The sequence below is a fragment of the Dipodomys ordii genome, unplaced genomic scaffold, assembly GCF_000151885.1.
Source record: "Dipodomys ordii isolate 6190 unplaced genomic scaffold, Dord_2.0 Scaffold54, whole genome shotgun sequence".
In the NCBI taxonomy this organism is placed as follows: Eukaryota; Metazoa; Chordata; class Mammalia; order Rodentia; family Heteromyidae; genus Dipodomys; species Dipodomys ordii.
In genome coordinates this window covers 3,883,414-3,904,630 of record NW_012267270.1, presented here as the reverse complement: position 1 = coordinate 3,904,630, position 21,217 = coordinate 3,883,414, and the positions used below count along the sequence as shown (strand labels likewise).

General features: G+C 53.5%; 2 protein-coding genes across 4 annotated transcripts; one reads left to right on the top strand and one right to left on the bottom strand.

Moving 5' to 3' along the window:
- Positions 1–198: 198 nt before the first annotated feature.
- On the top strand, positions 199–14,610 carry Actn3 (actinin, alpha 3). Of its 3 annotated transcripts, none has more exons than XM_013021196.1 (21): positions 199–440; positions 3,871–3,985; positions 4,149–4,268; positions 5,286–5,372; positions 5,455–5,542; positions 6,015–6,093; positions 6,174–6,255; positions 6,877–6,962; positions 7,884–7,976; positions 8,731–8,961; positions 9,091–9,238; positions 10,665–10,815; positions 11,217–11,325; positions 11,410–11,550; positions 11,714–11,896; positions 12,316–12,450; positions 12,532–12,711; positions 13,339–13,485; positions 13,581–13,646; positions 14,074–14,232; positions 14,313–14,610. In XM_013021196.1, exons 1-21 carry the CDS (start codon positions 297–299, stop codon positions 14,469–14,471), a joined length of 2,703 nt encoding a protein of 900 aa, XP_012876650.1. In that variant the 5' UTR covers positions 199–296; the 3' UTR covers positions 14,472–14,610. The 3 variants fall into 3 exon arrangements, with proteins under 3 accessions (XP_012876650.1, XP_012876651.1, XP_012876652.1); XM_013021197.1 differs by having other exon boundaries at positions 372–440; positions 14,050–14,232; XM_013021198.1 differs by having other exon boundaries at positions 372–440; positions 13,581–13,668; positions 14,081–14,232.
- A 109-nt stretch (positions 14,611–14,719) lies between these two features.
- Positions 14,720–20,698, bottom strand: Ctsf (cathepsin F). Its single transcript, XM_013020839.1, has 14 exons — positions 20,407–20,698; positions 20,118–20,216; positions 19,816–19,900; positions 19,662–19,723; positions 19,483–19,558; positions 18,336–18,449; positions 18,085–18,230; positions 17,899–17,995; positions 17,736–17,816; positions 16,104–16,223; positions 15,966–16,030; positions 15,767–15,857; positions 15,346–15,404; positions 14,720–15,265 (listed from the first exon to the last, which is right to left on the bottom strand). The coding sequence occupies exons 1-14, from the start codon at positions 20,617–20,619 to the stop codon at positions 15,191–15,193; spliced, it is 1,383 nt and encodes a 460-aa protein (XP_012876293.1). The 5' UTR covers positions 20,620–20,698; the 3' UTR covers positions 14,720–15,190.
- Positions 20,699–21,217: the final 519 nt, after the last annotated feature.

Here is a 21,217-nt window from a genome sequence, read left to right as displayed (position 1 = left end):
ACATTCTATAGAGGAGACAGAGAGGGCTCGTGGCCTTCCCAAAGTCACACAGCCCCCTCGGCGAGCCGCCGAACCCGGGCCTCGATCTATCCCAGCGTCCCCCCAGTTCTGAGGTCCTGGGCTTCTGGGCACCCTCTTATCAGGTCCCTACCCGGGCGCCCGCGCCTCCATGTGGCCCCACCCACCTCCCCCATATTTAGAGCGAATCCGATCTCGGGGCTGGGCCCGGCCCTACTTAACGGGGCCCGGGTGCTGGGGAGCGCGCCCAGCCGAGCGGAGTCCGCAGCCCGAGCAAGATGATGATGGTCATGCAGCCCGAGGGCCTGGGGGCCGGGGAGGGGCCCTTCGCGGGCACCGGGGGCGGCGAGTACATGGAGCAGGAGGAAGACTGGGACCGAGACCTGCTGCTGGACCCGGCCTGGGAGAAGCAGCAGCGGAAAGTGAGTGCTCGCCCATTTCCTCGTGGAAAAACTGAGGCCGGGGAGGGTCGGCGGTTTGTCCTGGGGAAGCTGGAGCCGGGTCAGTCCGACTTCCCCAGCTGCCACTTCCCAGCTCAAGACCGCCCGGCCTGCTGCCGTCCTTTAGGGCTGGACGAGAATTGAAGGTATCAAGGAAAATTCTCGGTTTCCCTAAAATCCTGTTGCTTCCCTGGGCCCAGGGCCCAGCGGGTTCGATGGACAAAGCCCAGGAGATCCGAGTTGGGGTACGAGAGCGGGGGGGGGGGGAGGAAGGGGGGAGTGGCAGGGGGACTCAGGAAGAATGACCTGTGTCCCCAAGCCCACCCTACTCTTGTTAAGCATTTTCAGACCCACTCTGGAAAGGAGCTTGATAGGTTCACAACTAGCGAACTTGGGGTTTGAAGGGAGGGCGGGGGCTTCTAGACTCTACCCAGTTCCAGGGTGGAATTCACAATCTTTCTGTCTCATTTGGCAATTGAGGAAACTGAGGCCCAGGAAGGGGCAGAAATGGGTCCCAAAATAATATACCATCAGATAAGAGGAACTCTCCCCTCCCCCCCCCAAGTTAAAATCTTGCCCAGTTCCACTCACTCTGGAGATATCCCTCCCTGCCTGGGGGGGGAACCCTGAGTCTGCTGAAAAGGCCACAGGTCAGGGAGGAGGGGAGCCCCGGGTCCCCTTACGTAGTAACCTGATTCTCTGGACAGATGGGCACTTAATGCTGAGGCAGCTCGTTGAGAAAGCTCAAACAGGGCATGTGGGCAACTGTTGCCCAGGCCCAAGCCTTGTAGGGCACTGGGGCCCCTCCCTCCCTGAACTATTTTCACCCCAGACTTTCCCCAGTGGGGAGAGCAGGACACTTGGGTTCCCTAAAGAGAAAATGATCCTAATTTTAGTGGGAAAAAAATTAACGAGTGACAGACCAGGGGAGAGAGGGCACTGTGAGGACACTGGACCTGACAAATGTTTGCCAGCCACCAGGAAAAGGCAAGACACTGATGCTCTTTGGGATCTGCCACATTGGAAAATCTCAGACTAGAATCGGAGCACTTCCGACGGGTTAGATGACAGGAGATGACCCCCGCCCCCTCCTGCCCCCTCCACCTGAGGCTGGGAGACTGAGCCGGCTCTACTGGGTGGTCCACTTCTCTCCCTCCCCACTCCACTCAGTGCACCTGTCTGTAAACATGGCTGTGGTCCCTGGGTTCGGCCATCATCCGGTGATGTCATCCTTGCCTCTGGCTCCAGCTGCCACTTGCTCTGCGATAACTCTTGTCCCCACCCCTAGCCACTCACCGCTCTCCCAAATCCAGACTCACATGCCCCTGCTATGACACATGCCAGTCTCTCTTTTGTCTTTGTCACTTAAAATATCGAGAGCATCCTTGATATAAACAGCCGCCCACCGCATCCAACAGCTGCACGGGGTAGATGCTCTAAAAATCCATCTGCACCCCTCCCCTGGGCTTAGACATGTGGGTCATTTTCTTCCTTATCCACTGTTGCTTATTACAAAGTTGTCATAAATACACTCCTGCATGCCCTCACCACCCAATGACTCCCTCATTCGAGACTCCCAGTCTAGGAACACTCTGTTTTCTCTTATCTTGGGCTGAGTTCTCGTCAGTCAACCATGCCCAGAAATACTTGCTCCATCAGTATGTCTTTTGGGAGGTCTGAACTTGTGGGCAGGTGCTGTTTCAGGGGCCTGGGCTTAGCGAGAGACAAAGTGGAGTTTGTGGCTTTATTTCATCCCCTTCCCTCCCCCCTGCTGCCTTCTCCTCCACCTCTTCACCTCTCCCAAGCCATTGTCTCCTCGCACAACCAGCATGAGCTTTCTGAAACAGTTCTGCCCACCTCCCTCTGCCTGAAGCTTTGTTGACTCCCTGTGCCTCCCACAGTCAAGGTCAAACTGCCCAGACTTAACACCTAAGACTGGGCGTGACCTGGCCCCTGCCATCCCTCCGGTTTGCCTCTATCTCACCAACTCCCCCAGCTTCATTCCAGCAGTGCCCAGAGCCTCACAGACAGAGTAACTGTTTCCCTCTGCACATTTGCCTACATGGCTGCCCATGCCTAAAATGCCCTTGCCCTGTCCTTTCCAGTATGCATAACTCGCTTTTCCATCACAGCGCTGATCAAACGTGAACTTTTCCTATCTGATTCGGACAGTCCCTTCTCTAATTCTTCCATATGCTCTCCCAGCACTTGTCTGACTAGTGTGACTCTAATTGACTGCAAGCTTCTTTAAGGCAAGAACCACATTACGAATCCCATTTGGAGTAGAAGCTGGGAGGATCCCAGTTTGAGGCTGGTGCTCTAACACTTGAGTCACGGCTCCATTTCTGGCATTTTGCTGGTTTAAGTGGAGATAAGTGGGAAGGTGGCTCAGTGGTAGAGTGCTTGCCTCGCATGCATGAGGCCCTGGGTTCGATTCCTCCGCACCACATAAGCAGAAAAAAAACAGAAGTGGCGCTTGGTTCAAGTGGCAGGGCGCTAGCCTGGAGCTGAAGAGCTGAGGGACAGCGCCCAGGCCCAGAGTTCAGCCTCCACAACCAACAAAAAAAAAAGTCTCAGACTTTCTTGCCTGGGTTGGCTTTGATCTGTGATCCTCAGATCTCAGCCTCCCAAATAGCTAGGATCACGGATATGAGCCTCCAGTGTCTGGCTCTGATGTCTGACCCTTTAACTGTACAATGCAGAAGGACCAGTCTCCAGACAGGGCAAGAGCTTGGCCCAGACCACAGGCAGGAATCGCTGGATTGGGCTTGGTGTCTCACCAAGGGCTCTATAGCTAGTTGCAGCATTCAGGGTCTGAGGGCTCAGTAAGTTGGCAGCATTGGGCACAGTCTCAGGACACCCCCATGCCCTAAAGTCACAGCCACATAACACCTTTCCCATCTAGGATGGAAGCTGAGGCTGAGGAAAAGGCCGCTATCAGCTCTGGGAACGTGATCAAGTTGGGCCTGATCAAGTCTGTGCTGGTCAGTGCTGGCGGACCCTCCACAGCCTGTACCACACACAGTCTTCTTGGCAGCTGATCCTCAACCTTAGGCCAGATGTCCTTTCATTCTAGAATTCCACAGAGTTTAGAGAAACCATATCTCTGGGCTGGCCCTGGCACCTCAGGGACTATATTGGTTTTCTAATTTCCCCTCTGTTGCTTAAGACCACACAAGGCTACAGCTTATATGGATCCTACATTCCATTTCTCTTCTCTCAGGAGAGCTAAAGCTCAGAGATGGCAAGAGCCTGGCTCAGGATGCACGGCCAGTCAGTAGCTCAGCCAGGAGACTTGCAGCCAGGGTCTTGGGTTCTAAGATCTACCTTGATTGAGGAGCCAGGATGATGCCCCACAATCCCACCTCCAGTCCTCCAGTCCTAGGGTCTGAGCACTGTCCTCTGCTCCTAGACCTTCACTGCCTGGTGCAACTCACACCTGCGCAAAGCAGGCACGCAGATCGAGAACATCGAGGAGGACTTCCGCAATGGCCTCAAGCTCATGCTGCTGCTGGAGGTCATTTCAGGTGGGGGTGCACATCTGTGCCCAAGGGAAACCCGGGGAGCCAGGGAAATGGTGGCCATGGAGGGCTGGAAGAAACTTGGGATGGGGGAAGGGCAGAGATGGGGGACAATGTCTTCAGCTGCCTTATGACCTTTGACACTTGACCTCTTTCTTCATATGCTCAGGAGAGCGGCTACCCAGACCAGACAAAGGCAAAATGCGCTTCCACAAAATCGCCAATGTCAACAAGGCCTTGGACTTCATTGCCAGCAAAGGGGTTAAATTGGTGTCCATCGGTGCTGAAGGTGAGGAGGGGGAAGGAAGGCACTGGGGCAGGAAGGTGAGTAAGGGACTCTCTTCTTTGTCTCCTCTATGAGCCTCGGTTTTCTCATCTCTACAATGGGGTTAATCACTCCTGCCTTGCAGGAAAGACTGTAAAGAGCCAGTCCTTAGTAGTTATTGACGGACTCTTTTTGTGTGTGTTTGTGTCGGTCCTGGGACTTCAACTCAGAACCTGGGTGTTATCCCTGAGTTTTTTTGCTCAAGGCTAGCTCTCTGCCACTTGAGCCATAGCTCTACTTCCGGCTGTTTGCTAGTTAATTGGAAATAAGAGCCTCACAGACTTTTCTGCCCTTACTGGCTTCGAAATGTGATCCTTAAATCGCAGCCTCCTGATTAGCTAGGATTACAGGCATGAGCCACTGGCACCCAGCTCTCGCTGGACCTTATATTGAAAATGAACTATAGGGGTTGGGAATGTGGCTCAAGTGGTAGAGTGCTAGCCTTGAGCAAAAGAAGCTTAGGGACAGTGCCCAGGCCCTGAGTTTAAGCCCCAGGACTGGCAAAGAAAAAAAAGAAAAAGAAAATGAACTCTACAACTTGTGGGTAGAGGTAGGATGGAAAAACTGGGAGAGAGCGAGGGAAGGTGTGACGTTGTCCAAAAAGAAATGTACTCATTACCTGACTTTTTTTTTTTATTTGTGAACATACTGTACAGAGGGGTTACAATTACATTGGCAGGATAATGCGTACATTTCTTACCAAGCATTGCAGCCTCCTCCTTTTGTTTACCCTTCACATCCCTTCCCAGCCTCCCCCTTCCCCCCCAATCATTACCTGACTTATGTAACTGTCTGGTCTCTGTACATCAATAACAATAAAAATTTTGAATAATAATGGATGGTTATTGAGCCTCAAGGGTTGCATACCTACTAGGTGCCAGCTCTGGCCTAGGGAACAAGAAGCAGAGGGCAGAGTAGGAGAAGTGTGAGCTGAGGCCTTCAGTGCCAGCCATAGTCTGTCTCCCACCCCTCACCCTGCAGAGATTGTTGATGGGAACTTGAAGATGACCCTGGGCATGATCTGGACCATCATCCTCCGCTTCGCCATCCAGGATATCTCTGTGGAGGGTGAGTCGTGAAGAGGAAATGGGGAGGGGAGGGAAAGACCCAGGTACTTTCCCAACTAATGTACCCCGACTTCACCACCCAGAAACCTCTGCCAAAGAAGGCTTGCTCCTGTGGTGCCAGCGGAAGACGGCGCCATACCGCAATGTTAACGTGCAGAACTTTCACACCAGGTCGGTGCTGGGTGGTGGTGGGGAGTCCAGTGAGGGTACAGAGCTGGCCCTCCTCCCAAGTCCAAGGAGAATTCAGGATCACAAGTTTGTGAAGAGCATCCAAAACTAAGAGAATGTAGCTGGGCTGCCGGTGGCTTACACCTGTCATCCTAGCTACTCAGGAGGCTGAGATCTGAGGATCACGGTTCAAAGCCAGCCCAGGCAGGAACTTCCATAAGATTCTTGTCTTCAATTAACTACCAGAAAACCAGAAGTGGCACTGTAGTTCACATGGTAGAGCACTCGCCTTGAGCTGGAGAGCTCAGGGACAGCGCCCAGGCTACAAGTTCAAGCCCCATGACCAACAAGAGAGAGAGAGAGAGAAAGAGAGAATATAAAACAAACAAAACAACAAAAAAGGAGAACTCAATAAACCTTATTGGGGTGCAAAGGGAGCCTGACCCCAGGCCTGATCACCCTCTTCTCTGTCCAGCTGGAAGGATGGTCTGGCCCTCTGTGCCCTCATCCACCGACACCGACCTGACCTCATCGACTACGCCAAGCTACGCAAGGTGGGCCTTTGCTTCCTGCCCCATTCCTAATCCCTTGACCTCTGACCTCAGCTGACCTGTTCTTTCTTATACTGCTCTAGGATGACCCCATTGGCAACCTAAACACTGCCTTTGAAGTGGCGGAGAAATACCTGGACATCCCGAAGATGTTGGATGCAGAAGGTGAGAGTGAGCCTTGCCTGGGCGCAGCTAGCACTCGTCTACTGGTGGGATGGTCTGACCACCACGCCATTGCCCTGCCTCCTCTCCCATGATGCTCTGCGACCCCAACCATCCCTCTTCTGATCCACTATAGAATAACACCAGTATAGAATAGCACCACCTTCTGCCTCATAGCCAGTCTCCTGGATTACTTGTTGTTAGTCCCCCAAACTAGTCCATCACACACCCCTGAACCTGGTTGGGGCCTGTGCTGCCTCTGGTCCCTGTGCCCAAGCAAAGCATTTAGTCAATGAAGCAGCAAACATTTCCTGCATTTCTGCTGCAGAGTGCTTTTGTGGTGTGGGTATGGAGGAGGAGAACTAGTTCTGGCCCCTGAGTTGTTCATAGACACATAGACAGACAGATAGACAGACAGAGGAAGTTACAGGATGATTAGGGGTAATAGGAAGTATGACTGGCCTCTTCTGGGACCTAGGGCTTTGGGGAATAGGCAGATGCTGGGTTTGGGGTAGCTGGGAGACAAGATGTCTCCATCCCTGCTACCCTGAGAGTGTTGGAAGGGCCTTGATCCCAGCCTCCACCCTGGTTTTGGTCAACATGCATCTTGCAATCCCCTCCCAGACATTGTGAACACTCCAAAGCCAGATGAGAAAGCCATCATGACCTACGTTTCCTGCTTCTACCATGCATTTGCCGGGGCTGAGCAGGTAAGTAGGGCCTCGCTGCTGCCCTCCTGTGAGCACTGCTGCCTGGGCAGCGCCCAGGGACCCACATTTGTAGATGTTAGATGGGACATTTAGGTGGGGAGTTCCACTGTTACTTTCTCTTTTGAACACCTCAAGAAGACCCTTCTCCAACTTAGAGGAGTGACCCTATTTGACCCCTTTTTGCGTGCGCTAAGGATTTTTTTTTTCTCCTGTACTGGATGTTGAACTCAGTGCGTGCCCTGTACTTGCGAGGCAGATGCTCTACTACTTCAGCCAAGCCTCCAGCTCCTCTTTGCATTGCTTATTATAGGGTCTTGATTTTTGCCTGTGATTCTCCTACTTATGCTTCCCACGCTGGGAATGAGCCCAGCGGACTCAGCCATTGTGCTTTCCACGTAGCTGGGATGACAGGTGTGAGCTACCAAACCAATTCATTAGTTGGAGTTCCATGACCTTCTTTTTATCTGAGCCGACCTTGAATCACAATCCCCTGCTCTCTGTCTTCCAGGTAGCTAGGATTACAGACTCAAGAGAATTGAGCCGCAGTGCCTGGCTTTGTTTTTTGGATTAGTTGTTATTTTGGTGGTACTAGGGTTTACATTCAGGCAGGTGTTCTACTGCTTGAGCCACGCCCTAGGCCCCTTTGCTTTTATTAATTTTTTTAAAGGGGGTCTTATATTTATGCCCAAGCTGGCCTAGATCCAACCCATGAAATAATTCATCATGCCCAGCTTTTTGGTTGAGATGGAGCCTTGTGAACTTTTGGCCCAAGTTGGCCTTGAACTACAATTGTCCCAATCTCAGCCTCTGAGTTAAAACTACAGGTGTGAGCTGCCTTTTTAAGAGCTTTCCAGGGGTCTGGGTCAAGGTGTCTGAGGCAACTGGCCTTCATGCCACCCCTCCAACCCATTGCAACCACAGGCGGAGACAGCTGCCAACAGGATCTGCAAGGTGTTGGCTGTGAACCAGGAAAATGAGAAGCTGATGGAGGAGTATGAGAAACTAGCCAGTGAGGTAAGGCTAGGGCCAATCTCCCTTGCCCCCTGCATGGACCCACAGAGCATTCCTGTTCTTAGAGGCCCTGGACTCCCCCCTATCTTCTCCTGCTCCTCCACCATCATCTGCCCCCTTCAGCTTTTCCAGGCTTCTAGTCATTCATTGATTCCATTATCATTCATTCATCTGCTCACTGGTTGATCCACTCCCTTGTATTTAGGCAACTATATGACTCTCTGGTCTATGCCTACCTATACAGGCCCCTAGAGACAGGAATTAGATAAACTGCAATTGGAATTCAGTGATAGACGCTTGCTTAGGCATATGTGAAACCCTAGATTTGAACCCCAGCATCACAAAAAGAAAAAAGGACAAAAAAAAATTAACCATCCTATTCTTTTTTTTTTTTTTTGCCAGTCCTGGGGGTTGAACTCAGGGCCTGGGCACTGTCTCTGAGCTGCTTTTGCTCAAGGCTAGCACTCTACCAGTTGAGCCACAGTGCCACTTTCAGCTTTTTCTGTTTATGTGGTACTGAGGAATGGAACTCAGAGCTTCATGCATGCTAGGCAAGCACTCTACCACTAAACCACCTTCCCAGCCAACCATCCTATTCTTGATCAGTGAGAACAGACTACCTCATGGCTATGAAAGTCACCCGCATGTACTTGAGGCCCTTCCCTCTGGCCACGGTCTGGGTGTGGGTGGCAAAGGATGGATGAGGTGGGCAGCTTGGCTCAGAGCTCTCTGCTGTGCCCCTGCTGGGCCCCGGCAGCTGCTGGAATGGATCCGCCGCACTGTCCCATGGCTGGAGAACCGGGTGGGCGAGCCCAGCATGACTGCCATGCAACGCAAACTGGAGGACTTCCGGGACTACCGGCGCCTGCACAAGCCACCCCGAGTTCAGGAGAAGTGCCAGCTGGAGATCAATTTCAACACACTGCAGACCAAGCTTCGGCTGAGCCACCGGCCCGCCTTCATGCCATCTGAGGGCAAGCTGGTTTCGGTGAGCCAGGATGGGCATGGAGGGGAGGTGACCCCACTCTGTCCGCAGGACCTGGTGACCTTGAGCTCTGTATCCCCATCCGTAAAATGGGTACATCGTGATGGAAGGCACTTCCACCTATCCCCACAGGACATCGCCAATGCATGGCGGGGGCTGGAGCAGGTGGAAAAGGGCTACGAGGACTGGCTGCTGTCAGAGATTCGGCGTCTGCAGCGGCTCCAGCATCTGGCAGAGAAATTCCAGCAGAAGGCCTCCTTGCATGAAACCTGGACCCGGGGTAAGTGCTCCCATGAAGTTGGACTCCCCTGGGGAAGAATCCTGGGTAAATGATGCACAAGACAAAAGTAGGTGTTCTGCAGAGAAGGTGGAGAACAGATTTCTAGTCCCACCCTGACTGGCTGAAGTATACAAATCAGTCTGTCTTTGAGCTACAGGGTTTTTCTTTTTTATTGGCTTACATCAATTATCCTGGGGAAGGGGAGCATTTCTGCTGTTATATCTCTGGACATATTAACACTCTATTCCGATCAGTTTCACACACATACACACCCTTTATCACATGCTGCATTCTTCTCTCTATGAGCTACAATTTCTTTATCCATTAACTTGTCATTTAGTATTGTATTTGCAAATGTAGCAAGTGACCAAAGGTGAATCTTAATCCTAATATTCTTTATATCATACTCAGAGTATATTAATGAAAAACCTCACAAAAAATATCACTCTGCTAAACATCATTCAATCTGTATTGTCAGAGCTTTAAAACCAAAAAAAAAAAAAAAAAGAGAATGAATCAGTAAAGTGATGATTGTTCACACCTGTAATCCTAGCTATTCAGGAGGCTGAGATCTGAGGATCACAATTCAATGCCAGCCCAGGCAGGAAAGTCCATGAGACTATCTCCAATAAGCACCAGATAAACCAGAAGTGGTGGTATGGCTCAAGTGGTAGAGTGCTAACCTAGAGCACGAAAGGCCCTGACTTCAAAACCCAACAACAACAAAAAAGAATGAATCTTGCCTAAATTCAATGAGCAAGTATTAATAATGGAGCATGAACATAACAAATAACAGTAATTTGGCATTACAGTTCCTTAAATGTGGGCCAGGCATGGTAGCCTGTGCCTGAAATCCCAGCACTTAGGAAGTTGAAGTTAACCTGGGCTACAAATGAGAACATGCCTCAAAACAACAAGAATTTTTTTTTAAATTTACAGCTAGTGTCTGTGACCCTTGTGTAGCCTTTGCACCCCTAAACTTCCTCAGACAAGGGTCCCTACTGCTATTGGTTGGGCTTTATTCATAAATATAGGGTAATGATCACTTCCAAGCACTCTTAAATTTATCATTCATTCACCCAATGAATATTACCAAGTCAAGCACTTTGCCAGGTGCTGGTAAACAGTAGTGAACAAAGGGCTTTTGTCAAGTCAGAGGGCTTTTGGTGCTCACAGAGACATTGAGAAGTGGCTACCAAAGAACTTCAAATTGTAGTAATGACCAAGCAGGACTGTCAGGGGATGCTGGCGGTATTTGCAGGCCATGCTGAAGATCAGGAGTTGCTCTTTATCCCGCTGACATGCAGAGCAAATCCCAGGTGTAGGGTGGGCCGGTGCCACGGCCTACCCTTGCAGCCCTGCCCGAAGCCCCTGCTCAGGCCCAGGCTGCCGCCAGGTGATCAGAGCAGACCCTCTCTCGGATCAGGGAAGGAGGAGATGCTGAACCAGCGCGACTACGATTCGGCTTCGCTACAGGAGGTGCGGGCCTTGCTGCGGCGCCACGAGGCCTTTGAGAGTGACCTGGCTGCACACCAGGACCGCGTGGAGCACATCGCCGCGCTGGCCCAGGAGCTCAAGTAGGCGGGGCCCCAGGAGCTCAAGTGGGCGGGGCCCCAAGAGCTCAAGTGGGTGTGGCAGCGCGACTGCCATTGCGTCATCTGTCTGACCACGCCCCCTCGGGTTGAGCTTTGATGGGCTCTTAGTTTCTTTAACGCAGCGGTGCCCGTGGTACCTGTAATTTCCTACTGCACCACCCCCTCTCACATAACCCCACTCCCCAATCCCCACGGTCTGCCACTCGATTGGAGTTTGAGGATCGCGGGCCCCCACCTTCCAGCAGGCATGCGCCCCATTCCTATTCCTCACCTGTCCTGGTTGCCTTGGCCATCCCCGGGGACGCGGGTTCCAGCCCTAGGCAGGCAGGCAGGGGGAATCTAGGCTAAGGACTGGCCCTACACTCACCCTCCCTCTCCCTCAGTGAGCTGGATTACCATGATGCGGCCTCGGTGAACAGCCGCTGCCAGGCCATCTGTGACCAGTGGGACAACTTGGGCACGCTAACCCAGAAGAGGCGGGATGCGCTGGAGGTAGGGGCGGGGCAGGGAGGGGGGGGGCGGCCGCCAGGCTGGGGGGAGGAGGGAAGCTAACCCGCTATCCCCCTCCCTCTCTAGCGCATGGAGAAGCTCCTGGAAACCATCGACCAGCTGCAGCTTGAGTTTGCCAGACGAGCTGCACCCTTCAACAACTGGCTGGATGGGGCAGTGGAGGACCTGCAGGACGTGTGGCTGGTGCACTCAGTAGAGGAGACTCAGGTGTGTGCAGGCATTCTGGGGATTGCTGAGTGGACGGCAGAGAAGCTGCCCCTACATGTCGGCTACTCCTTTGGCATCCTGGGGAATGGGCAGGAAGCCTGGGTTCTTGGACTAGTGCTGCCAGATCTGCTGAATGACCTGTCTCTCCTGCCTTCACTCCCAGAGCCTACTGACAGCCCATGAGCAGTTCAAGGCAACGTTACCTGAGGCTGACCGAGAACGAGGTGCCATCCTGGGCATCCAGACCGAGATCCAGAAGATCTGTCAAACATATGGGCTGGCACTAAAGTCCACCAACCCCTACATCACCCTCACCTCACAGGACATCAACAACAAATGGGATACGGTCAGTGTCACTGGCAGCTTCCACTCACTCGGACACACTTCAACTGCGCTGAGCCCTGTGATGTCCTATGAGAGTGGAAATAAAGTCTACCTCTAGATCTTGGCTTTTCAGCCTCCAGGTGGCACTGAGGCACCATCTTGCCTGTTGTGGCCTCATCTAAGTAATGGCTATCACAGCTGCATTCTCCTATCAGGATTCAAGTGCAGAATGAGATACCACATGGACATCTTCCACACTCCACGTGTATTAGTTATAAATGATGTAGCTGGGCTCAATTACAGACATGAAACCTGGGGCCTGCAAAGGTTGATTGATTTGCCCCACAGCTTGTCCATATAGCCCCATTTCAGCTTAAAGCCACAAGAACTGAACCTGTTCAGAGCCATCTCTTGGCTCTAGCATACCACTCTCTTTCCCAGGTCCGAAAGCTTGTACCCAGCCGTGATCAGACCCTACAAGAGGAGCTGGCACGGCAGCAGGTGAACGAGAGGCTCAGGAGACAGTTTGCTGCCCAGGCCAATGCTGTAGGTCCCTGGATCCAGGCGAAGGTGGAGGTAAGGACTCCAGAGAGAGTACACCCAGAGCTGGATCAGAGTGATTTGGTAGGCCTTGATCTGATCTGGTAACCCCTGTAGGAGGTGGGGCGACTGGCAGCCGGGCTGGCTGGCTCTCTGGAGGAGCAGATGGCAGGGCTGAGGCAGCAGGAACAGAACATCATCAACTACAAGAGCAACATCGACCGGCTGGAGGGTGACCACCAGCTGCTTCAGGAGAGCCTGGTCTTTGACAACAAGCACACAGTCTACAGCATGGAGGTGGGGGTCCCATCCTCTGGAGAAAAGGCAGCATGGGCTGGGGAAGTAGAGGGGGGTGGATCACAGAGCCTGTCTGTCTAGAAGAGTCCCCAAGTCCAGCTTGGCAAGGCTTCCCAATGTTATCCATGGGGATAGAGCCCCAATGAAGGAAAGTATCACAAAGCAGCCTGAAGCTAGGCTAGGATTGGCCATGGATGACTGGTCAATAAAAGAGACACAGCTCATGCCTGTAATCCTGGCTGCTCAGGAAGCTAGAGGATCACAGTCCAAAGTCAGTCTGGAAAGACAAATCCAAGACTCTTCTTTCCAATTAACCAGCAAAAAAGCCAGAAGAGGAGGTGTGGCTCACATGACAGAGAGCCAGCCTTGAGCAAAAGAGCCACGCTAAGAGCACAAATCCCTGAATTCAAGCCCCTTCCAGGGTGTGCACATACCCGCACACACTCACCCCTTATATGATAAATCATCAAACTTTAAGGCTATAGTTGGTCACCTAGTAGAATACCCAGATAAGAACAGAAGACCAGTGAAGGTGAGGACTTGCCCAGGGTCCTGGCTAGTTGGGAGCAGAACTAGAATGAGTCAGGCACTGGCCTCCCACTGACCAGCCCATCTTCTGCTCTCTAGCACATCCGAGTGGGCTGGGAGCAGCTGCTCACCTCCATCGCCCGCACCATCAATGAGGTGGAGAACCAGGTACTGACCCGAGATGCCAAGGGTCTGAGCCAGGAGCAGCTCAACGAGTTCCGGGCATCTTTCAACCACTTTGACAGGGTGAGTGAGGGCCCAGCCCTGTGAGGTAAAAGACTTGGGGGCTGGTGGGACTGGGGACCAAGCCTGACATCCATCCATCCATCTATCCCTTATAGAAGCGGAATGGGATGATGGAACCTGATGACTTCCGAGCTTGCCTGATCTCCATGGGCTACGACCTGGTGAGTGGCCCCCACCCCGAGTGTCCCCAGCACCCTCCCCCCTCTCACACTGATTACCTCCCCCTACACATCCCACATCCCTCATCTCTACCCTCTATACCCAAGAGGACCAGCAGACTCAGAGAGGTAAAGGAACTTGGTTCTACATCTGTGTGCACCCTTTTATCTCTAGGAAACAGCATGGAAGCAGCACTATGGAGGGGTGTAGACATCAGGATCAATGAGCGTCAGGACTATTGCCACAGGCAGGAGGCAGCTTTCAGCCTAGCAAGAAAGATTCCTGAAAGCTTAGGTTACCTAAGTTCTTGTGAGGAAGCACCTTGCAAGTAATAGGCAGGGCAAGGCCGGAACTATTCACAGGAGGGAATGCTGAGCGCCTCCTGGCTTTGGCAATCGTTGGCAGAGTGTCTGCCCTCTATCTTTGCAGGGAGAAGTGGAGTTTGCTCGCATCATGACCATGGTGGACCCCAACGCAGCAGGGGTTGTGACCTTCCAGGCCTTTATTGACTTTATGACCCGAGAGACAGCAGAGACGGACACAGCCGAGCAAGTTGTAGCTTCCTTCAAGATCCTGGCAGGAGACAAGGTGAGACTTGGGCAGAGGAGTGGCCTGGTGGGTGGAGGCAGGACTCAGGATGTCAGCCCTCAATGCCTCCTCTTTTTCAGAACTACATCACCCCCGAAGAGCTGCGGCGGGAGCTGCCAGCTGAGCAGGCTGAGTACTGCATCCGCAGGATGGCACCCTACAAGGGCTCTGGGGCTCCCGCTGGAGCCCTGGACTACGTGGCCTTCTCCAGTGCCCTCTATGGGGAGAGTGACCTCTGATTTTGACCCATCGTTCTTGGTGGAAAAAGGAGAGCGAGTGTTCGTTGAGGCTGAGTCCATTCAGTTCCTGGAGCAAGGGCCTCAGAGATTGGCCAGCCATGTGTTTCTGAATAAAGATCCATCCATGGGCCTCTCCCCATCTCCTGTTTTTGGTTCCTGAAGCAGAAACTAGTCCCCCAGGGCTCCTGGGAAGGACCAGCTACCCTACTGGGCCTGCCCCTCCTTGCTCCCCCACATTTACACCACACTGGGAACCAGGACATCTCTTTATTGCTGTTAGTAAAGGGTGATTACAAGTTCCCTAGATGTAGGATTCTGTCCCCAAATCCAGGGGGACCAGAAAATAACATTGCATCAGACAGAGGAAAGCCAAGGCAGGAAGCCAGAGCCTGCTGAGGATGGAACTGGGCTGAAGTCTGGAATACTTTTCATTCTGTGCTCCTTATCCTATGCCCAGGGTTCCCGACCGGACTCTGGCTGCCACAAAAAGCACCCATGACCCCAGGAACCCCTGAACAACCACAATTCACCAATGGTTCAGCCGGAGAATCGCAGGGTAGGAGTAGGGTGGAGGAAATATGGGGCCCAGTGCAGTCTGCTCACCCTCTTGAAGTACCCAGTGCCTGTTTCTCAGCCAGCTGTGCCTCCTGGGGAGGGGCCTGGACATAGGGGCCAGGAAAAGGGCTCTCTGCTCAGCAGGTCCTGCACCAATAGCTTCCTCAGATCACCACTGCTGAGCTAGCCATGGTGTTCACACCACAGGCCCCGGACCCACGATGCAAGTAGTAGTAACCCTGAGAGGAGAAGGGGCCAGTTAGAGGGCTCAGGCAGGATCAGGGCTGAAGGGCCAGGGGCCAAGTAGGCCAAGACTCACCTTCTCACCCCAGTCAGCCCCCCAGCTGTTCTTGATGGCCCAGAAGGGAATCTCAGAGCCTGGAGAGCAGTGTGGAGCACAAGGGGTCAGGAACCTCCAGTTCTCTAGGCAGAGCCTCAAGTACTTTGCTCCCTTCCAATACCTGCAGTGGGCCCTACTGGGTGGCACATACTAGGAAAAGACCAGAAAACAGGAAGGCCTACCTGCCACCCTCATAGGGGCCCGGCACACCTCTAGGGAACAGCATTACTGTTCAACTTCCCCCAACACTAGCTTTCCCATCCACAGAGGGGATGCTAGGCTAACGACAAGGTTTCTAGTCATTTCCCAGAGTTTCCTCTCAGAGGGCCTGAGGGACACTCTGCTATCCAACTCCTGCCTGCAGTCCATGGGGGATGGACAAACAATCAGTGGAACTCACGGTTGCCATAGCCCACAATCAGCACAGCATGATCAATGAACCAAGGGCTGCAGAGGGGCCGGAGTGGGTGGGCGATCCCGTGGCGGTAGAACTGGGTGGGGGAGGGAAGGAGGAGAATAAGGAGTAGAGCCAGCTCTGAGGAGAAGCAGGGAAGGGGTGGGCAGGAGCTGGAGCAGGAGTGTTGGGGTCAGGGTCTCACCTGCATGCCAAAAGCATTGATGGCGACAGAGATCGGGCCCTTCTTAGCCAGCCAGGCTGCCAGCTCTGACAGGGGAGGAAGTGTCAGCGGCACATGGGCCCAGACCCCTCGGCCCGCCCCTTCCCCCCTGCCACTTACTCTGTTCATCCTGACTGAGCTCCACAGAGTCATTGATGTAGACCTTGGCTTTCTGTGCAGTGAAGTTGCAGACCTGCCGGTGACCTTGATACTTATAGTCATCCTCGGTCTCCAGCCCTCCTGGGGGGACAGTGGCAGTAACAGAGTGGACCCACTGGGCACCGGTGGCTCACACCTATAATCCTAGCTATTCAAGAGTCTGAGATCTGAGGATTGCAGTTCAAAGCCAGCTGGGCAGGAAAGTCCTTGAGATGATCATCTCCAATTAACCACCAGAAAACCGGAAGTGGTGCTGTGGCTCAACTGGTAGAGCACTCACCTTAAGCTGAAGAGCTCAGGCAGGGACAGAGCCCAGGCCCAGAGTTCAAGCCTCCGACCAACAAAAAACAAAAAAAAAAAAGAAGTGGATCCCTGCTGATCACTAGTCCCCTTCTCCTAGCTAGATGTGTGCTGAGCCTTTGCACACAGGCCTTGTGTCCCTCATCACCCATCCCCCACCCCGCAGACTATAGACCCTCCACCTTGAGCCATCTCCTCAGTCCAAGGGATGACACCGCTAGGATTGGAGGAAGTGGGCAACAGTAATCAGCAGACATGGGACTACACTCTCAGTTCTGCCTCACGACAGCCTGTCTGGGCCTCTTGACCGTGCCCTGCTTGTCCTGCTTCAGCAATCCACCCCTAATGTAGCTCAGACTCCTGCCACACCTCCAGACCAGTCTCTGTCCATCCACATTTGTCCCTCGGGCCCTTTATCCTGCCACTACAGCCCACCACCAAACTGAGCTGCCAACACAGCTTAATTAAGGATTAGGTGGATGGCTGCTTGGTTTGGCACCACTGACTCACGCCTGCAATCCTAGCTACCCAGGAGGCTGAGATCCGAGGATCCAGGTTAGAAATCAGCCCAAGCAGGAAAGTTCTTGAAACACTTACCTTCACTAAACTACCAAAAAAAGGCCACTTAAGAACTAGAGCACTAGTCTTGAGCAAAAGACGTTTAGGGGGCTGGGAAGGTGGCTCAGTGGTAGAGCGCTTGCCCTGAATGCATGAGACCCTGGGTTTGATTCCTCAGCACCACATAAACAGAAAAAGCTGGAAGTGGCGCTGTGGCTCAAGTGGCAGAGCACTAGCCTTGAGCTGAAGAGCTGAGGGACAGTGCCAGGCCCAGAGTTGAGGCCCCACAGCCGACCAAAAAAAAAAAAAGATTAAGGGACAGCATCCAGGCCAATTTCAAGCCCCAGGACTGGTACAAACAAAAAAAAAAAAAACAAAAAACCCACAGACCTCAAAGCAGTAAGAACACAGATCTCCATAACCCCCCTTCCCCCCACTAAGTCCCTTTTATGTACCAGGACTTTACATCTATTTTTCTCTCTGGAAATTCAAGGCAATCTTATAATGTGGTCATGGGATGCCCCATTTCATAATTCAAGTTCATGTGACTTATGAGCCAACAGAGGCTGACAGATCTTATTTGTCTAAGGTCTTTAGCCAATAAGGATCAGCTTTAAGACTGGATCCCAGTTCTGTGTGACAACTCCTCCCACCCCCCACCCCCAGCTCATGTCTCTCCCCCTTGTACAAGGAGGGGTGGTACCTGCTATTCCTCCTGACTCCATTGATACATACCCAAATCCTTTATGGCTGTGTAGGCATTGGAGGGCAAGCCTCCTAGGCAGGCCTTGTCCATCTTGTCACAGTCCACGAGCTCTAAGAGACAGAAGGCTGGTCCCAAGGAGCCCTCCAGAGGGGCTGCTAGGCTGGGGACGGAAGGGTGGAGCAGAATGCTCACCCTGCTCTGAGAGGGACAGCAGGGTGTCCTGCTTCAGGAACCACTGGCCCTCCACATTGCCTGTGACAGAGAAGGCCCAGCAGGAGCCGCACATGCCCTGCAAAAGACAGGCGAGGTCAGGGCTGGACCCCTTCCTGGCAGCCCCATGCACAGCCCATGTCCCACTCTCCCTTCTAGGGCTCCAACCTGGTTCTTGACTTCAGTGACAGCACCCTTGCTCCTCCAGTCAAATTCAGGTGGTGCAGCTTCATCCACCGGCTTGGCTGGGTTCATCTTCTTGCCAGACATCTCGTGCAGGAGTGGATTCAGATAGATGGTATGGAACTCCTCTTCTGTGGGCAAAGGTGGGCAGAGCACAGAGGAACATGTATGTTTAGCTCTCATGAGGGGCTTGGGAGAAGATCCTGTCTCTCCCAAGCTCTGGTGACCACCCCTACCTGTGAGGTCACTAAACTTGGTGATCCCATACTCAGCTGTGCCACGGTCCAGAGCCTGGATCTTCTGTGCTTGTATCATGTTTTGGGAAAAGATGGACATGCGCAGCTCGAGTTCTGAGGACCAAGGAACAGGAGGAGAGATGCTGGGACTCCAGGCAGATTAGAGGAGGGGTGATAAACACTAATGGCAAGGGTTTCCCTGGGAGTAAATGTATTCTGAATGTTTTTTTTTGGGGGGGGGTCAGATATGGAGCTTGATCCTTGGGCTTGGGTGCTGCCCTTGAACTCTTCAGCTCAAGGTGAGCGCTCTACCACTTGAGCCACAGCCCCACTTCCAGTTTTCTGGTGGTTAATTGGGAATAAAATGTCTCATGGACTTTCCTGCCCAAGCTGGCTTTGAACTGTGATCCTCAGATCTCAGCCTCCTGAGAGCCACCAGTGCCTGGCTTGGCTCTTTTTTTAAGGACAGAACCCTGGGGCAGAAATAGGACTAGGGAAGGAGAACAGATGTACAAGTGATGAAGTAGCAATCAAAACCGATAATGATGACTCCCCAGATGTAAAATGGGGTCTAAAGGGCATCATCTGGGGCCTAGAGAATGTAGCTCAGTAATAGAGCACTTGCCTAGCATACACAAGGCCCTGGGTTCAATCCCTAGCACCACAAGAAAACAAAAAGGGCATCACTCAGTAGAGATCATGAAAACTATCTGATTTCTGCCTTACTCTCCTCTGCCATAGCTTCTTTTTTTTTTTGGGGGGGGGGTCCGGTCGTGGGGCCTGAACTCTGGGCCTGGGCGCTGTCCCTCAGCTCACGGCTAGCACTCTACCACTTGAGCCACAGTGCCACTTCCGGCTTTTTATTTTTCTGCTTATGTGGTGCTGAGGAATTGAACCCAGGGCCTCATGCATGCAAGGCAAGCACTCTACCACTGAGCCACCTTCCCAGCCCTGCCCATAGCTTCTGACAAGGAAGACCAGATAGGAGAAGACAAGTCCTTGGATAGCTGCCCGGTCCTGGAAGGCTGGACAAGACCTCTGAGATGTACCTCCTCTCATGTCCTTTCCTTCCCCCAACACCAAGGCTCCAAATTGAGAACAGGTTCTTATCTGATTGGGACTTGTACAGACAAGTCTGGATGCTCACCTTGCCTTGTCTCGTAAGTCTTGTTATAGGTGACAACGAAGTCCCTGAAGAGTGTAGAAATCTTCGAAGAAAGGGCCTGGAAAGGCAGAAGGGTCTTTACAAGGAGTTCTGCTCTACTCCACCAGGTAAAAGGAGAAGGGAAACAAGCAGCAGATGGCTTCCAGGTAAGGGCTCCTCACCTGCGATGGATGAGCTGCTTTCATCATTGAAAGGAATGTGCCGAGAGTCCCATTTCTGTTGTCTGGATAAGAGTGGAACAGAGAAGACATCAAGGCTGAACTCTGAGTGAAATCTGATCTGGGCTATCCCAGCCTCCTTGGGCTATCCCAGCACCTGTAACCTTGGTATCCACTGGACTACATTCTCGACTCAGCAGCATTTGTTTTCCTTCCTCTTTCAGGACTTCGAAACTGCAGAGCTGGTGGGAGGAGAAGCCAGTCTGAGGGCTGGGAACCACCCATCCCCAAGGCAATCACCGAGGAGAGGAGTTCGCAGACAGCACCGCCACCCCGATCTTTTCACCGCATCTTGGGTCTGGTCCTAGGGGCCTGCAGTGTGACTCAGGGTGGAGCAGGTGCCGCCTGGGATCCCCGATTGGCTGGAGGTGGGGAAACACAGGTACTCCCCTCACTTACTAGGGTGCTCTTGGTCTCGGGGAGCTGGCACACGGTGGGGTTGTTGCAAGGTGCCTCCTCCAGGGTGGCCTCCAGGGAGTACAGCGAGCCGTCGCCCGCCTGGATGGAGGCGCACGTGAGCGGGGCCCAGCCACCCCCTTCTCCGCCTCCCCTCCTCCCCTGGATGCACAGCCCGTCTGCGGAACCCTGCCCCGCCCCGGTGTCCAGAGGTTGCTCTCTCCACCGTCCAGGCCCCTACCCCAAGTCCAGGCCAAGCCTCCTCCATCCCCGGCCCCCCGCCCGCCCTCACCCGGCGGACGCGCCCGCGGACGGCCCCCAGCACGGCCCGCGTCTCCGGCGTCCGGCCGCGGTTGTACATCTCCAGCGCGAAGCGGGCGGGCTCCAGCAGCTCGGGGGCCGGCGGTCCCCAGGCCTGCGCGCCGGCCACCGCGGGCCCGGCCGGGCGGGGGGCCGCACCCGGGAGCAGCGCCAGCAGCCACAGCAGCCGCATCCAGGGGGCCATGGCGAGGGCAAAGCCGGAGGGCCGCACGCACCGACCCACGGGCGCGCTGATCAACCGACGGGGAGCGGAGCCCACGTCCAGAGCGGCCAGCGTCCCTGCGGCTGCCCCCAGGCAGCGGGCGGCCAATGGGAGCCGGGGCCCGGCGCATGCGCGCCCGCTTATTTACGCGCAGCACGTGGGGCGCGTGGGGATGGGGTGCGTGGGGATGGGACGCGTGGGGATGGGGCGGGGGGGGGGGAGGGCGCGGTGGCTGCCCGGAGAATAAGCTCGAATTTATATGGTGAAAGTCGTTTAAATCCTGTGAAGTAGGTGCTGTCTCCAATTTACAAGTGAAGAATTAAAAGGCTGCAGAGGTAAATGACAAAAAAAAAAACTGATAGAATTCATCTTAAAGCTGTCTGATTGATTAGCTACTCAGGAGGCTGAGAATATGAGCATCGCGGTTCACAGTCAGCCTAGGCAGACTTACCTCTCCAATTAACCAGCAAAAAGCCAGAAGTGAGCTGTGACTCAGTGGCAGAGCACCAGCCTTGAGTGGAAAAAGCTAAGGGACAGTGTGCCCAGGCCCTGAGTCCAAGCCCCAGTACCAAAAACAAAA

What these genes read in the sequence shown, in the direction of transcription:
- Actn3 (XM_013021196.1), top strand. Translation starts at nt 297, where the DNA reads ATGATGATGGTCATGCAGCCCGAGGGCCTGGGGGCCGGGGAGGGGCCC. An exon ending in ACTACGCCAAGCTACGCAAG is followed by an intron (nt 6,094 to 6,173) that starts GTGGGCCTTTGC and finishes ATACTGCTCTAG; the next exon opens with GATGACCCCATTGGCAACCT. An exon ending in AGAGGCGGGATGCGCTGGAG is followed by an intron (nt 11,326 to 11,409) that starts GTAGGGGCGGGG and finishes CTCCCTCTCTAG; the next exon opens with CGCATGGAGAAGCTCCTGGA.
- Ctsf (XM_013020839.1), bottom strand. Translation starts at nt 20,619, where the DNA reads ATGGCCCCCTGGATGCGGCTGCTGTGGCTGCTGGCGCTGCTCCCGGGT. An exon ending in CACAGCCATAAAGGATTTGG is followed by an intron (nt 16,224 to 17,735) that starts GTATGTATCAAT and finishes CTGTCCCCCCAG; the next exon opens with GAGGGCTGGAGACCGAGGAT. An exon ending in GGGCTGACTGGGGTGAGAAG is followed by an intron (nt 15,266 to 15,345) that starts GTGAGTCTTGGC and finishes TTCTCCTCTCAG; the next exon opens with GGTTACTACTACTTGCATCG.